This window comes from Centropristis striata, chromosome 11, assembly GCF_030273125.1.
Source record: "Centropristis striata isolate RG_2023a ecotype Rhode Island chromosome 11, C.striata_1.0, whole genome shotgun sequence".
Lineage (NCBI taxonomy): Eukaryota > Metazoa > Chordata > Actinopteri > Perciformes > Serranidae > Centropristis > Centropristis striata.
In genome coordinates, this window is record NC_081527.1 from 32,159,822 (window position 1) to 32,176,607 (window position 16,786).

The 16,786-nt window shown below is 35.3% G+C and overlaps 2 protein-coding genes across 2 annotated transcripts; one reads left to right on the top strand and one right to left on the bottom strand.

Annotated features, from left to right (window-relative positions):
* Window positions 1–940: 940 nt before the first annotated feature.
* Window positions 941–6,126, bottom strand: LOC131980622 (uridylate-specific endoribonuclease C-like). The gene is made up of 6 exons (XM_059344878.1): window positions 5,826–6,126; window positions 4,993–5,104; window positions 4,057–4,178; window positions 2,819–2,931; window positions 2,058–2,211; window positions 941–1,489 (listed from the first exon to the last, which is right to left on the bottom strand). Exons 1-6 carry the CDS (start codon window positions 5,949–5,951, stop codon window positions 1,229–1,231), a joined length of 888 nt encoding a protein of 295 aa, XP_059200861.1. The 5' UTR covers window positions 5,952–6,126; the 3' UTR covers window positions 941–1,228.
* Window positions 6,127–10,976: 4,850 nt separating this feature from the next.
* On the top strand, window positions 10,977–16,670 carry pak1ip1 (PAK1 interacting protein 1). Its single transcript, XM_059344781.1, has 10 exons — window positions 10,977–11,317; window positions 12,249–12,411; window positions 12,919–13,039; window positions 13,174–13,248; window positions 13,345–13,397; window positions 14,245–14,390; window positions 14,551–14,648; window positions 14,828–14,927; window positions 15,898–16,027; window positions 16,216–16,670. The coding sequence occupies exons 1-10, from the start codon at window positions 11,240–11,242 to the stop codon at window positions 16,323–16,325; spliced, it is 1,074 nt and encodes a 357-aa protein (XP_059200764.1). The 5' UTR covers window positions 10,977–11,239; the 3' UTR covers window positions 16,326–16,670.
* Window positions 16,671–16,786: the final 116 nt, after the last annotated feature.

Genomic DNA, 16,786 nt, shown 5'->3' on the forward strand with positions numbered 1-16,786 from the left:
GCAAATTATTACACAATTAGACCAATGCATGAAAATCAATAAAAATTATGAAAATGTAATAATTAAAAAAAACATTTAAGAGTGAAAGGAAGAGAAATGGTAGTACAATGGAGTGAAATGAAAACTAGATTAAAGAAAAAAATATAAAGACAGAACTAGAATAAAATCAAATTATGATTTTAAAAGACGAGACCAAAATATAGATCAAATTCATAGCAATAAAATTGATGACAGGGAAATAACACGAAAAACAAAAAGAATTATGAATCAACAGCAGGATGTATTTTTCTATTTTTCATTTATTAAGAATTATTACATTTAACTAATTTCTGAATTTACTAAGAATTACAAGAATTAAGTCAAATTTCAGAGAATAAAACAAAAAATCTATTTAAATCCTATACAAATGTGAATATCGTATAATTGTTTTTCTTCCTATACTTCTCAGAATAAAGACAAAATTAAATCCTATAATATGTGGCTTGATATAATAATATCAATATAATATAATATGTATATATATATATATATATATATATATATAATTCATAGATTTATTATCTTTTTATATCTGTAAGGCGCTCCCAACCATCCTTAATAAAGCTCCATCAAGCACTTTTTCTTTTTTTGTATAACCATTCAGTCTGTTGAAAGTGCTGCCAAATAGTTGGAATAATCAGAAAAAATACTTCAATTATGTCATCAAAATGACTTGTGGTAAACAAGAAAATAACTGCAACCTTCAATTTCATCTCAGATTGTAATGAGAGAATTTTATGTTGCTTGAGTAGGAAGTCTACCTGACAGACCAAAATCAGGGCAAGCAATTCCAATGGTATAGCTAGACACAGATTTATACTATTATACTTCTTTTTATTTCTCTAAATCTTATGAACTATGGCCTAATTTTAACAGTATGGAACAAAAATACCAATACTAATTTGTAGACAAAGAAACCTTTATTTACTTTATGACAGTATATATAATAAGACAGATACATGATTATAAACAGCTGTTTTCCTTCCATGATATCAGTCCAGATCAGGAGTTTTAGGCTGAAAACTTTGCTCATTAGAGAAAATTTAAGCCCGACGTTTAGTGCAAAGAGAACCTGATCCAGATTTGTTTTAGGGTTATATTGCATGGGAATATAATACAAAAAAATGTTAAAATTTTGTAAATGATCGCATGGCAGCTGGCAGCTGGCAGCTCAGGTGGAGTGATATCATTACAAATCCCTGTGGTTGCTGCTGAGCAGTTTGGGGTAGGACGTGCCGATGGATCGGCCGTGGCGATAGACAACCAGCTCCAGCACGTACTCATCCACTTTCACCACCACAGATGTCATCTTCTCAGTGGACATGAGGAAGACGATGGTGAAAAGAGCCACCTCAAACTCTGGACTGACACCGATGAAGCAGCCGCCGACCGGCTTCACCAAACCTTTCCAGCTGAACTGCAGGTTGAGGACGTGGTCATCTTCATCAGGCTGTAAAACAATGATGGAAAAGTTACTTTATTTATTAATTCAACCTTTGTTTATACTCATTATGGAGGGACAACTAACATTTACAATGATATTATGTCAATTACAAAAACAAAGAAAAGGAAAAACAACAAAGAGTCTATAATATCAGAGAAGAGGCAATAACTATATACAAATAACAAAAAGCCAATAAAACTTTCTGATTAGGGAAAATCATTTGACAGATAAAATAGGATAATTAAGAAAAAAAGAACAAATAAAATATAGTTGTTTAAAAAGGGTAGATAGTTTGATAGAAAATTTAAATATTTAATATACACTCGTGAGTGAGAATGGGAGGTTTAAGTAAATTTCGACAAAAAAAGTTGGAATACAAAAATAGAATTTACAAATTCAGAATGAGGCTATATATCCACAAAATAAATCCCAGTTTGAATGTTAAATGGCTTGCCATTATTACAAGTTATAATATAAATGTTTTGCTTTCAATAGATTTAGGGAACACTACATTTTTTAGGTGTTAAGTATGTTCAGTGTGTTCATGTTACACATGCTGGCAGTGTTTTCTTACCGTATCTTTGTTGTCTCTTGCTTTGTAGCCTTTGTAGTCGACATGGTCGTGCTTTTCCTGCAGGTAAAACTGGACCCAGTTGTGGAGACCCATTATCTCCTGGCCATATTTAGTTTCTCCCACAAACACGTGTTCAAATCCACAGGAATCCTCCCTATGATTTAAAAAACAAAAACATCAACATGTTTCAAAGATGGGTTTATAAAGCCTCTATGTACAGTATGCTCTCATTCTTCCAGTGATCAGGTCCCTTTAAAACTGTATTTCCTCTTATCTCCTGTATTTGGTTTGCATCACTGTTTCGATAAAAACACTGTGACTCTCCTTTAAAGACGCAGTTGAATGTCAGAGGAAAATAAATATTTTTTATCAGTAACAAACAAAATTGAAGTAAAATCCACTCAGATGTTATGTATTTTAGAAAATAAATCAAAACATGTTTTTGTAAGTGAAGACTTCATTTATATATTTGTTTTCTCGGTCTCAAAACAGGATTACTAAATACAGTTACTAGAACATAACTTAGCTTAAAAAAACACAAACACTGATTAAACAGTGATTAAAACAGGGTTTAAATGTAGATTTGTTCTGTCACTGTATTTATTAATGTATTTATTTATTTATTTATTTTGTTCTCTTTCACAGTAAAGATTGACTTCCTCAAGTTATTCTGTAAATGATTAAACCTGTATCTGTCTGTTGACCTTCAGTGTCGTGTCTCTAATGAGGAGGCAGCTCCCCCTGCTGTTACTGAGACTCACCCTCCGCTGCGGTCCCTGTGGTAGAGACGGAACCAGATGTCATACAGCTGTCTCTTGAACTGTCCAGCATCTGACGGCGACTTCCCCTTCCCGACCAGATACTTGTGAGCACACTGGGAAGAAAAAACAAACAGTATAATGACATTTCAGACCTCCAAGTGAAAAACAGGATCAAGGAACAGCTTAGAAGAACAGTAAAGTGTTGAAAGTAGAGCATACTTAAAAGATAGTTACCATACTAGATCATGTAAAATCATGTGTAACTATATATTCATGGGACCTTGCAAAATCCTATTGCTCAACTCCAGATACTTTATAAGTAATAATAAAATTATATTAATTTTTAAATTTTGGCCCTCATAAATTTGATAATTTCTGCGATTTTTTGGGTACTTTAGCCTCACTATTTGCTTATTTTTTACTGGATTATGTTGAAATGTATACAGAACAAAGGATCATCTGCAGTATGTATTGATGCAATCAAATGAATACATTTTAATACTTTTTTTTTACCCAAACAAAACCCAAAATAATCTCATTATCAAAACTTTAATTTAAATGATTAAATCCACTAGTTTTCACTTTCTTGAAGCTACATTTTAATTCTGTGTAGTATTAAAATATCAACTCCTAGAAGTTATTTGGTCCTGTTTAAAAATAAATTAGATCACAGATCTTTCTCAATAAAGTTTCAGAAATAAAAAAATAAAAAAAAACACTTTATAAGACACTTTGACTGTATATTTTCCCAAGAAGTTGTGTACATTTCCTTGAATTTTTTTATGTGGAAGCATTTATTTCAGTTATATAAAAATGTAAATATGTTATATTACATCTTGCAAATGATCCTGAGTTAACCCAATTAAATGCAAAATAAGCAACTGGTGAGCCTCAGAATACACAATAATAAAAAATCTAAAATTTTGATTTTAGTTCTGAGGGACAAACTCCTAAAATTGCTTATAACTAAGAACGTACTTGGAGTAGACCTATAGGATTTTTGCAAAGTTCTGTGAATGTAATAGTATTCTCATTAATTTTATCAACAGAATCTATGACAGGAAGTGGGAGGTCTCTGTGAGTTGGTATGAAGAAAGAGCAGCTGTAAACTCTGTCAGCATTCCGGGAGGGAACCAGGAGAGTAAACAGCTGCTGAGTAGGATCAGTGTGGTGTTTAAATGTTTAAATGTTATGTTTGCGTTAAACAGAAGGCTCCCTCCGCCAAAGAGACACTGCACCTTCATGACTTCAGTCTCCATCATGGAGTCGATAAACAGCCTGTTCTCCTGAAGCTCCTCTGACGTCACCGTCTCCGATACACCTGTGGACGTCTCATAATTGTCCAGCAAGTTGATGAAATCTGCAGAAAGAAAAAGACACATCACTTGTTAAGTAATGTAGGAGGTTCTCCCGCATGCGCATCTGCATGTGGTGGGTCTTGTTCTAAACTCAGACTGTTGTTGGTGAAGATTGAGAATATTCTTGGTAGTTTTATTAAGGGAAATATATATTTATCTCCTGTGATTACACTGTAAGGGGACTTGACCAATCTGAATCTTTCCTCTAGAGGTTAAAGGGTTTTGTTGGCCTCAAGCTATGACAAAGAAGCATCACATCTAAGTGGAATCATGAGAATCCACCTCATTACTCATTACTCAGCGAATTAGAAAAATATTAGTATTATTTATGAGAGAAAGAGGAAGTCCATGGCTGTTGTATTGGACTTATGATCCATTAATTACTTAGATGGAATTTATTAAAAGGCAATTATTTTTTGGCATTTTTCAGCTTTATTAGACAGTGACAGTGAGCCACCGGCATGCCCTATTATTTTTTATTTTTTAATTATTTATTTATTTTTATCTCTGTATCTTTATTTTTGGGGTTGAGGGAGATTTTGAAAACCTGTCTCTATATAGGAGGGAGAAGTGGTGTGTCTGTGTTAAATGCAAGATATAATACTTCTTATCATGGCACTGGTTTAATGTCATGTTATGTTTGTTTTTCTGTAAAAAAACAAAAAACAAACTTGGAGGTAGTTCTTGGTATGAAAGGTGGGGAATGTATATCTTGATATTTCAACAACAAGACAATTCAAAGTGCAAAAAAAACACACAGGACATTTAAATTACACAATAAAAGTTAAATGGGGGGAAAAATGAAATGCCACTTACGTAAATACGTCTCGATACCCTTCAGTTTAGCTTCGTCGACGCGTGTGAAGAGCGGCGCCCTGGCCCGGTCTCTGGCATAGTTACTGCCCTGAGCCACATAACCTGCCCTCCCCTGAGACACACACACACACACACACACACACACACACACACACACACACACATCAGCATGTGACTTCATGAGGTTTGCATGTATTTCATATATCTTGAAATATCTTGGGCACATCATCACTGACAAGGTGGAAGATGATGCTGACATGTACAGGCAGAGAAGAATGTTGTATGTCCAAGCAAACATGTTAGTCAGGAAATTCCACTACTGTTCTGATGATGTGAAAGTAAACTTGTTTCGTGCTTACTGCACCCCTATGTATGCAGCCCCATTATGGGTCCGCTACAAAAAGGAGACCCTGCGCAAACTTCAGGTAGCATACAATGACTGTCTGAGGATACTACTGAAAAAGCCCAGGAGTAGCAGTGCTAGTAAGCTCTTTTGTGACTCAGGGCTCAGCACTTTACAGGCTCTCTTGAGGAACCTGATGTTTAAATTTATGTCTCGACTTGATGAGTCACAAAACTGTATTATAATGATGCTCACAAGCCCAAAGTGCAGCTCGGTCAGGTATCAATCATATCTGTGGAAACATTGGTATGAGTGCCTTTTAAAACTCTCATGAATAAGAGTATGTCTGAATGTGTTTATGTATCTGTTGTTTTTTGTATGTTGTATGTCTTGCTATTGGGTCTAGAGCCTGTAATAAAGTTTATATATATATCTGTAACTTCATGTTTTGCATCACAGAGGAGCAGTAAAGTCCGACGGTGGAACTGACCTGGAGGGAGATGACGTAATCAGTCCCCGGCCGGAGACGGTTGGTGTCCAGGCGCCAGAGTTGGTTTAGCACCTCGGTGAGCTCCCGGTCGGCCTGCTGACTGTAGAAAGACATTAAAACGCACATTTTTGAATCTGCTGAATGTTGTTTGTTCTTCAGAGACAACAGACCTTTTTGTCAGTCAGAAAAGCATGTGTTACTAATAACATTAATGATGGCGCTGTTCTATTTAAATGTCCCTCATGACAGTGTGACACTGAGCCAGCATGCACAAGATCCATGCAACTGAAACAGCAAAACATGTCTATTTGTAAATCAAAAAGGCCTATTTGGGGCTAAAAATGTAAAATGTGATAGAGCCCGACAGATAAATCGGTATACAGATATCATCAGCTGATATTGGCCTATCAAAGGCACATTGGTATCTGTGTAAATGCTGTCCGATATGTGCATTATGAAATTTCTTTTTACACAATATTATAGTGCAGAAAATGTTTCTTGGCATGATTTAGAAATAGTGTTATCTATTTTTTTTTTTTTTTTTTAAATAGCACTTGACTGAAACAGAACAGTAATGATGTTTAATTATTTAGTATTTATTCATTCTTATTCTTTATTTTATTAGTTATCATTTATAGAATTGGCAGACAATGGCATACATTGTTTGTATAATAAATTATGTTAAATATTTTTTAATAAAGTTTTATGTTTGAGAAAGTAGCATTCTGGGTTCCTTTTACAGAGTGGTGAAAAATCGGTGCACAATCCACATAAAAAAGTATTTTTTTCATTCCAGCTCAAAAAAATTACTATATTGGCCACCATATCAGTTATCAATGATTTTTCCCCTCTAAAATCATTATCGGCATCGGTCTCAAAAATCTCCTATCGGTCGGCCTCTACTTTATTTATTTTTTATCCTTGACTGACCATGAATGCTCTTTTATAAACTTTACATTCACACATTTCCAACCAAAATAGATGCTTTTCCTCTGCAGTATCTACTGTACTCCACTATAGTGAGCTGTCCTGCTGCACATGGTTGTACCCTTTGGAGGATTTTATGATGGAGGAAAAGCTGGGGTTTTTTTCCACCACCAGTCAGAGTTTAAAAGAGGTTCCTTGTTTTACCACCGCTGATGAATTCAGCAGTTAAACCAATCAAATGGTGCCGTTTATGAAACCTCCTACTCATCATGGCACCTTTTTATGATCATGTGTTGCTTGATTAACTCATTCAGATAACAGAAGAGAACAGGAAGTTGCTGTAAAATACCAAACCAAATCTGTTTTTATAACAAACTCGTGGTGTAGCTCAGTATTTAACTTGTTTGAAACTGGATTTCAACATGTTTGTTTTCTATATTATATGGAGTTTGATGGTATAATTCTAGTATGTATTAAAGGAGTTAAAAATAATGTAAATCAAATATGATTAAATCCACCATGTGTTAAATGGAGTCTTGTTTGTAGCTCAAACAGCAGCTGGAGGGCCCTCTGTTGTTTTATTGTTTTGGTCCCCAGGGACCTGTCTTGCTCTTGGGTTTTTTCTTTTGTTAGACAAGACAATACCAGCAGAAAAAAACAAAAAAGTAGAAAAATGAAAAAGACTCCACCTCCATCATTAAATTACAACTATGGGGCGCAAATGTAGGTTGTAACCATAGACCTTATAAAGGTTGTAACATGAGATCGATACAAAAACTCTCTTTCCAGATGCTGTTTTATGGGGCCATTAAGACTTCTTCAAACAAATAAAACACAAACACAAAGTGACTTTCATTTTAAAACCTTTGCATCTGCTCAGTCTGCACCTTCACTGTACAAGTGATAATGCCATTAAAATTATCTAAAAAATCACAATAACTGCCGCACCCTTCCTGTCATTCAAACAGAGCAGATGTTTGACACATTGGGAAAAAAAGTTGAGTAAGAAGCAAATGACAGGAAGCACACACTAATACAGAAACTTCTCTGTTCTTAATTTAGCCAGTTATGCTTATCACAAGGGAGAACAGCTCCACACTTTTATTGCAGCAGAGGGGACTGGTTCTAGTTTAGTCTTGCCCTGTTGTATAATGTAATTACTACCAGACCCTGCAGCACTCACACACAAACAAACTCTTAACACAAAACATCCATAAATGCACAGTGCAGACCTCTGCAATCTGCACTGTGAACAGCTGCTGGTGTGAAGGACAAAAACAAGACAAGACAAGAAAAAACCTGCTTTACGACACTTTTTTAACATTTTTTTAACATTAACATTACTATCAATATGAACCCTGACAAGTATCAAGTTACAGTTTGGCTTCTGTTTACATCAAATATTTGTAAAACAACGTGTTAAAACGGTCGAAAACTGTCTGAAAGTGTCGCCAATCTGCTGATAAAAAAGCACGCACAGACATTAAAGAAAAGTTGATAGAGAGTTCTCTGATATATAGTTGTTGTATCTGTTAAACTGGACTTACCTTCTTGCCATGATTCCGTTCAGTGCAAAAAGTTACTCTGACTGTTCATCCTCTCAGAAAAACTACCGTTTTATGCAGACAGTTATCTGAGACGTCAATCATGACGGGGCTCGGGGAATCAGCCAATCACAAGACGCAAAGACGTCCACGCCCCTCCCCTCTGTCACCACAAGGACGGACCTCATCCTACAGTTGTGTTATTGTATATTTCATTGAATCAAAATTAATCAGTGAAGACCAAAGGAATATTTGTGATAAGCCTTTAACTACGAACGAAATTCTGTTTGCAATTAAACACTTAAAATTTAATAAATCTCCTGGTGTTGACGGTCTAACGTCTGAATTCTACTTTACTTTTGCAGAGCAGCTGTCCCCTTCCTCCACGGTGTGTTTGTAGAGCATTGAAGAACAAACTCTTCCTCCCACCTTGTGTCAAGGACTCTTAACCTTAATTCCAAAACCTATAAAAGATCCTCTCCTGATTGATAATTGCCGACCAATCTGCCTTCTTAACAATGATTACAAAATTTTATCTCAATCTTTGCTATTAGAATGAAAACTGTTCTAGATCATTATTATCAACGAAACACTGAGAGATTATGTTGATCTTTGCAATGATAACAGCTTAATTTTGTTCCTAGACTTTCGGAAAGCTTTTGATACCATCAAACGTTTCAAGCCTGAGAAAAGTTTGGTTTTGGCCCTTATTTTTGTGCAGCTATCAAGACCATTTCTAAAAATGCTAACTGCTCAATTAAATTACATGCAGGCACATCTCCCAGATTAGACAAGGCTGCCCTGTCTCACCATACTTGTTCCTGATCTGCACTTAACTACTTTCAGATTTTATTAAACTCAGCCACCTGAAAGGTATCACTATAGTTTTCAAGGGAAATCTTAATTAGTCAGCTGGCTGATGACACCACCTTATTTTTAAAGGATGCTTCTCAGGTTTCAGTAGCCATTGACATAATTAAGTGTTTTTCTAATGCCTCTGGGCTCTGCTTAAATATCAGTAAGTGTGAATTGTTAGCCCTTAAAAATTGTGCATCCTCCATCTCTAACATTCCTGTGAAAGATTCTGTAACCTATCTTGGCAAAATGATCAACAAGAACCAAAATACTTGATGCTCTCTGAATTTCAACCCCATTATAGGTAAGGTACAGGAAAAACTTAATTCATGGCTTCAAAGAGACTTTTGAATTTTTGCTAACCAAAGCAGAAGGCATTTCCCGTTTGACCTTTACAGCCCTGTCCCTTGATGTGAATAAACAGACCGCTGAATCTGTTGATAATATGCTATATAAATTTGTATGGAGAAATAGGATTTATTATATTAGGAAATCAGTTCGCATAAGAACATGGTGGTATGAATTTTCTTGATTTTTCAACCCTAAATAACACTTTCAAAATAAATTGGATAAAACAATTTTTTAAAAGCCCATCTTCAATCTGGAATTTTAACCCATTTTTTTTATTTTCAAAACTTGGTGGCCTTGAATTTATTTTACTTTGCAACTACAACATTGAGAAGATCCCCTTAAAGCTGTCTAATTTCCATAAACAATTGCTCCTTTCTTGGACTTTAATTTATAGGCACAATTTCTCACCTCAAAGATACTACACCTGGAACAACAGAGATATATTATACAAACAGAAATCTTTATTTCTGGAAAACTGGTTTAAAGGTCAATTTTTCATTATCAACCTGATTGTTCTACTTGCAAAATACCATATACACAAATCCAAATTCTCTAATCACAAACAATCTTTTTTAATTTTTGAGAAGGAGCTCAAACAGTACATTACAACAATCCAACCTTCAACAAACAGAAAAGCCATCAAAACCACTGAGCTATGCACTCTTTATAACTAATTAACTATTAACTATTAACTAACTAATATACTTATGAACTAATTCATCATTATTTTGTATACTGTGACCCCCTGGCATTGTTTTTGTTTTGTATTAATGTTCTGTGTTTTTACTGTTTGTAATGCCTGACTTTCAATGACGTTTTAAAAAAAAAAAAGTATTATTGTATATATTAACAATACACAATTGTATTATTACATAAAATAATGTGAACTGGGCTAAGTGTGAGTAAAGTGTGCTTTTCATAGAGGTCACTCATTATTGCACAAGACAGAAATACTTCACAGTAAATTAAAAAAAAAGAGTTTTTTACTCAAAAGTTTTTTAAAATTATATTTCTGTTCCTTAGCTATTGAAAATTAATTGAAAAATAAGATATTTTCTGTAGAAACTGCTTTCAACATGAAGGCCAGTGGGTTCTCCGGACTAAAAAAAAGTCAGTTTTGTCAATTGTTCAATTCATCCTGCCAAATTTATAAATTTTTACTATGTGTATAGCTAAAAAAAAAGAAGAAGAAAGAAACATTAGTGGTGACAGCAATACACATTTATACAAAATGTTGAAAATTGCAAAAACAAGGCTTTAACTAGACAGATTTACACCAGGTCCTTCTCTGATTTTAAGAATTAAGTAGTATATCTGTGTAACTTACATATGAAAATCAATGCAAGCCAATAAATATCGATGCTTGGCATGCAGTGACTTTTTCATTTTAAAAAAAGAAGAGCATCAGCACTTTATGCTGAAAGATTTTACAACACAAGCTTTTATTTTGAAAACCACTACCGACCCGATGAAAGGAAGTGAGACTTTTGCGCAGGCGCATCAGCCGCACACGTTGTTTTGGGGCTGAAAGTGGGTTTGACAAAAAATAGCTAGTAGATAGTTATGATTTAGTAACTTAACAATGTTTTTTACGTTGTTTATCACCTCGGTGTTTTATTTGTAGGTTCTTGGATTATTATCAGCTGTTATTAGCTGTTGCTCAAACCAGGCGACAGAAAAAGCTGTTTTTTTTAAAGAAAGCTAACTATCTGGCTAGCTTAGCCCTCTGTAGAAAGCATGGCAGCTGTATTGGAGCTGATTGCTGGGAGCTACGAGCAGGTCACTTTTGGTTATCGAGTGAAAACTGACGAGAAAGTAAGTTGGAGAGTTTTATTTTGTAGATGTGTATAACAGTTACTAGTTTTCATTGTATTTGCTGCTCTCTGGCGCTTACAAACTAAACTGTCACTGAAATTGATGGGCTGTCTAGAGGGCTGCAGCCTGTGTGATTTCATGTCTTGAATGATGGACAAAAAGGAGGAATGATGGATAGTTTGACCTCGTTTTTTAAATGCATTCGGTAATTCCCTCCCGCAACCCAAAACTGGCACTCACAGAAACCTAAAACTCGTGTTCCTGCCAATTTCAGCATAAACATTATTACAGTGATTAAATTAATGTTTACTTTATTTCAGAAACGTAGGTTCAAACTAGTATAAAAATAACGAAAAATGGAAAGCGTATATTTCTCCCAAACACCCCTTTTTTTGTTTAAATCCTTTTCTATATGTATGGAAGTCTAGTAGTATATGTGTTTATGTGTATGATTGCATGTCTATATGTCATTTATTGTATTTTTTTTCCTATTTAAAAATAAAACACCCCAACTTTTATTGTTGTTCAAATGATATTGTAAAAGTCTGAATAAAATAGTAATAATGATTACTAGAATAAAGAAAATACTCGAACAACCTAAATAAACACTACAGTTTAGTTATTAACACATGCAGACATTTTTTGTTACTGACATTGATTTGTACACAATTCCTTAAAACGGCATGAAAGGTGGTTACATTACTAATCACAAACACGTCTTGAAGCTTTTTCATGTTTGCTTTACTGTAACTTCTCCACAAGTGCAAGTAGAGCAGATTACAAAAAGCACTGTTTAACATCATCTGTACACATATTACATTTATGTGGCAACATTTTGGCTCATGCATACAATTTGCAGCACTTCGGTGCACATAGAGAGAGTAAAGAGAGCAAAAGGGCATTAGTTCTGATTTTTTCACCCATCTTGCAGGAGTGGACAGCCAAGGCAAACTTCACACATCACGCCCACACAGCATCCATATCAGCTGTGGCAGCCAGTGAGAGGTTTGTTGTCACAGGAAGCAAAGATGAGACCATACAGCTCTACGACATGAAGAAGAAGATTGAACACGGAGCTTTGCTGCATCATGATGGTGAATATCTTCAGTGCATCTTCTCTTTTGAGTAGCTGTGGCTTAATGGCATTACGATTTCTGGTTTGATTGCCACATGTGCTTCCTAAAGTTCTTCTGAAATTAATGCAAAATCTTGTAACTTCATACATGAAAATTTCAAGGATGCAGTAGAGAAGGAAAATAAAAGGGGGTTAAAAGGGACGTGATAAAGACTATTCTTATTTTCTTGTGATCATGGCTGTCTTCTGCTCTTTATATTCGAGATTTATTGGGAACAGCCTTGTAGTACAGACACCTCTATTGGTGTGTTATTATACAATCATCTTCAGAATAAGGTTTCTGTACTGAAACATTCCCAATAACTCTCTGATAATGGCAAAAATCCTCAACATTAAGAGATATTGACAAAAAGTATAATGTATATCTCAAGATTTAACCATTTTTACCATTTCTCAAACCGTAAAGAAATTAAAGACACTAGCTTGTGATCTACACACCCGACCCTAACTTTCCTGTGTTGCACAGGCACCATCTCCTGCCTGGAGTTTTATGGGGCGTCTCATTTACTAAGCGGAGGCGAGGACGGACTCATATGTGTGTGGAGCACGAAGAAGTGGGAGTGTCTGAAATCCATCAAAGCTCACCAGTAAGCACAAAGACAGAAAGAGATGCATAAGCACTGAGATGTTCAGTGTTGTTCATGTTTGTGTCCTTGTCTTTCTGTATTTTATTTGATGGGACAAGACAAAGCAACTTGATCTATTCTCTCATTTTCCTCAGAGGTCATGTGACATCGCTGTCCGTCCATCCGTCTGGGAAACTCGCCCTTTCAGTTGGCACAGATAAAACTCTCAGGTAAGAAGAAAAAATACCTTCAGCTCTGCTAAAAAGTCTGAGAGGTGATTATTTTACAGTAAATTATAAATGACTGTTGTCTTTTTATCCTTTTAGAACATGGAATCTTATAAACGGAAGGTCGGCCTTCATCAAAAACATAAAACAGAGTAAGTGTCATTTTCTTAAACTGAAGTTAATAACTTTTGTGTTTTAATTCAGAATGAGTAAGTTTTATTCTTTGTGGTTTGTAAATAAAACATTCAAAGTTACACCCACCTCCCAGTGTAAATTAACCAGAAGGACCCGCCCCCTGAAACAAGATCAACTCCCTTTTTGGAATAAGCTTTGTGTACTAGGCCAGCGCTTCCCAAACTTTGCCATGCCTAGGACCTCCCTGTTGCAAATGTTTTTTAAATTGTGTGTACATTATGATGGCAAATATCAAAAATCAAACATACAGCTTAATATATTTTCCTTATTTTTATTGATTATTTATAATCAGTCTTTCTTCTGTAAATATTTCTTCCTAATATTCAACAGTAATATTAACAGTAAACATCATTTCTTTTAGAATGTTTCTGTTTTGATTGACCTATTTATTCATCACATTCAGTGTCTTCTGTTATAAAAAACTAATTCAACTTAGATTAAAAGACATATATTAGAAAACATACATCAAAGTTGCCGTGCGCCCTGGAAAACAGTGTAGTTGGCGTTTGCTGTATTTTTTTTTGGCGCTGTGTCCACCATTCTTTGTCCTTTGCTTGGATGTGTGCTTACAGTCTGGCCCCTGACCGCGTTGTTTATATAGTCACACCCTGCTCACATTAGTTAGGGGCTTCACACACCCAGTGGCCAAAGGGTGATGTCCACATAAATAATTATTGAAAGGAATCATTTTTGTACAATACATATTTTTAAGGAAAACCCTACTCATTCTGCCTTCAAGGTTCTTTTTGGCAATATGAGTATATTTGACATGTCTCAAACTTTTCTTCTCTACACTTTTATCAGATGCACACATTGTCAGATGGTCTCCAGATGGAGATAAATATGTGGTTGTGATAAACGACGAAGTAAACATCTATGACCTGCAGACCGCCTCCGTGACGGGAACAATCAAAAATCCAAAGAGGATCTCATCTGTAAAGTTCTTAAATGTGAGTTTTCTAACAAATTAAACTTACAATGACATGTTTCAATGTGACATAGAGATTGTTGAGATGATGCTTGGTATCCTCTATTACATTGAGATATATAAAAGTAATAAGCAATGTTAGAAGTTTAAATTAATGTTTTATAATTCTGCTTGTTTTTCAGAACTCCATCCTGGCTGTCGCAGGAGACGATGAGATTGTGAGGTTATGTGACCTGGGAGAAGAGAAATGGGTGTGTGAGTTTAAGGCTCACGACACCAGGTAAATGCATGTTTTTTTTAAAATCTACAGACCACAGCATGTTTGTCTGACAGTTACTTATTGCTAAAAATTCAAACTGACACCAAAATATGTCCATATCAGACAAGTATTTATCAACATCTTATGTCATCTTGGTAGAAAAGTAAATCAAACAAACTTGCATTCTGTCGGGATTTCAGAGTGAAAGCGGTTGACAGTTTCATGATGGAGGATTTCTGCGTGCTGGTGACGGCTTCAAATGACGGATTCATCAAAATGTGGAAACTCCATCTAAAAGAGGCAAGTATCTGGTGTTATTTATCAACGCAAAGCACAAGCCTTTTAATTGTGACAAGCAAATTCATGAATATTTTCATATATTTCAGTGTGTTTTTATCATAACATTTCCCTTAGTGTGTGTGTGTGTGTGTGTGTGTGTGTGTGTATATATAATATATGTATTTTATTTTTATTGTTTCCCTTTTTTTTTTTTTAATCAAAATCTGTTTATTGAAGGATTTTCAGTATTACAAAAGTGCAATGCTGAATGGTAATTACAAAGACATGGGGTAGACATGAGTACAACAATTAGCACCAATGTGTCCAGATAGATATGGATTGGGTAACATAACTTAAAGAGAAACAAAACACAGAAAACAAACAAACAAACAAACAAATGTAACGATATAAAGAAAAGAAGGAAAATATAACAAACAAATAAAATCTTCATATGTAAAATAATCCCTCCCTAGTCACTGCCAATACACTACAATAATATGAGAACATTGCCGCATCTAAAGCCTGCGCTAAAAATAAGCAGAGTACTTAGCTTTGCTAAGCTGCACCTAATGGCAGTCTTCAGAGTCTGGGACGCATTAAGAAAAGGACCCCACGTTTTCTGAAATCTCCCACTTGATTGCTTAAGCGAGTATCTAACCTTCTCCAATTTTAAGCAGGACATGATTTCTTCTAGCCATTGTGCATGAGTTAGAGAGGAGGCATCTCTCCACCTGAGCAGGATCAGTCGTCTAGCTAGCAGGGAGACAAAGGATATAGTACGTTGTTTCCCTTTTTAAATAAAACAAGACACTCTGACCTGAAATAAATGTTTACAAAAGGGCATCTGCAGCAAAAAAGATGACTTTAAACAAATAATGAAATAACCTTGAGATTAATTAGTAAAACATGCCAGACATAATAAACAAAAAACAAAGATTGACAGAATGTCGGGCTGCTGTTGATCTAGCGACATACTCCTGCTGTCCAACAGGAGCTGGAGTCTCCCACTCTCCTCGGGGAAGTGAACACAACGGCCAGACTGACGTGCCTCGCTGTGTGGAAACCTTCATCTGTGCAGCAGACGGCGGAGGAACCAGCAGCTGAGGCAACAACATCTGAAGGTATTTGTCCTGCAAACACTGACTTTAGTTCATGTCATTGTCACATCACTTAAGACACCTGAGCTATAGATATTAAAGGGTACACTGAGGCTGGTGTTTGTTGAGTTTTCTTGTTGACTGAGATGCGTAGGTGGTTCCATTTTCTCATTATAATCGCAATAAATAAATCTGTTTGCTTCTGTCCACAGACCTCGCTAGGGAGCTTTCAAAGACAAAGAGAGTCCGAATCGCAGCAGAAGAAGTCATTCTTGAAGACGAGAGTAAACCCAAAAAGAAGAAAAAGGGCAGTAGAAAATGAAATGGGGGAAATCCGTTTCATTGTTCTTGGACTGTTTTATATCTGGATGTATTTGGTCACAATTATATTTTCTTTTTGTGGTTGCCACAGTGAGGTCATAAAGTACAGAATGTGTGCATATATTTTGCTGCCAACATGAAAAGAGGAAAATGTGATGGGCATCAATAAAAAAAAAAAATTATAATCCATGGACTGCTTTTTACCTTGAGCTATATTGTCAAACATGCATTTACTTGTGGTTACCACAGGGAGGTGATAAAGTGCAGCTGCAGATTGAATGTTTTGAAATATATAGCTACTGTATTTTGTGGCAAAGATTTTATGAGTTGATTATGAGACATCACTTTTGTCCTGTTGGCACTGTTGAAGATATCAACATGGAAATAATCAAGAACTGGTACACACATTGTTTTAATGATGATATATATATATATATATATATATATATATATATAAAAATC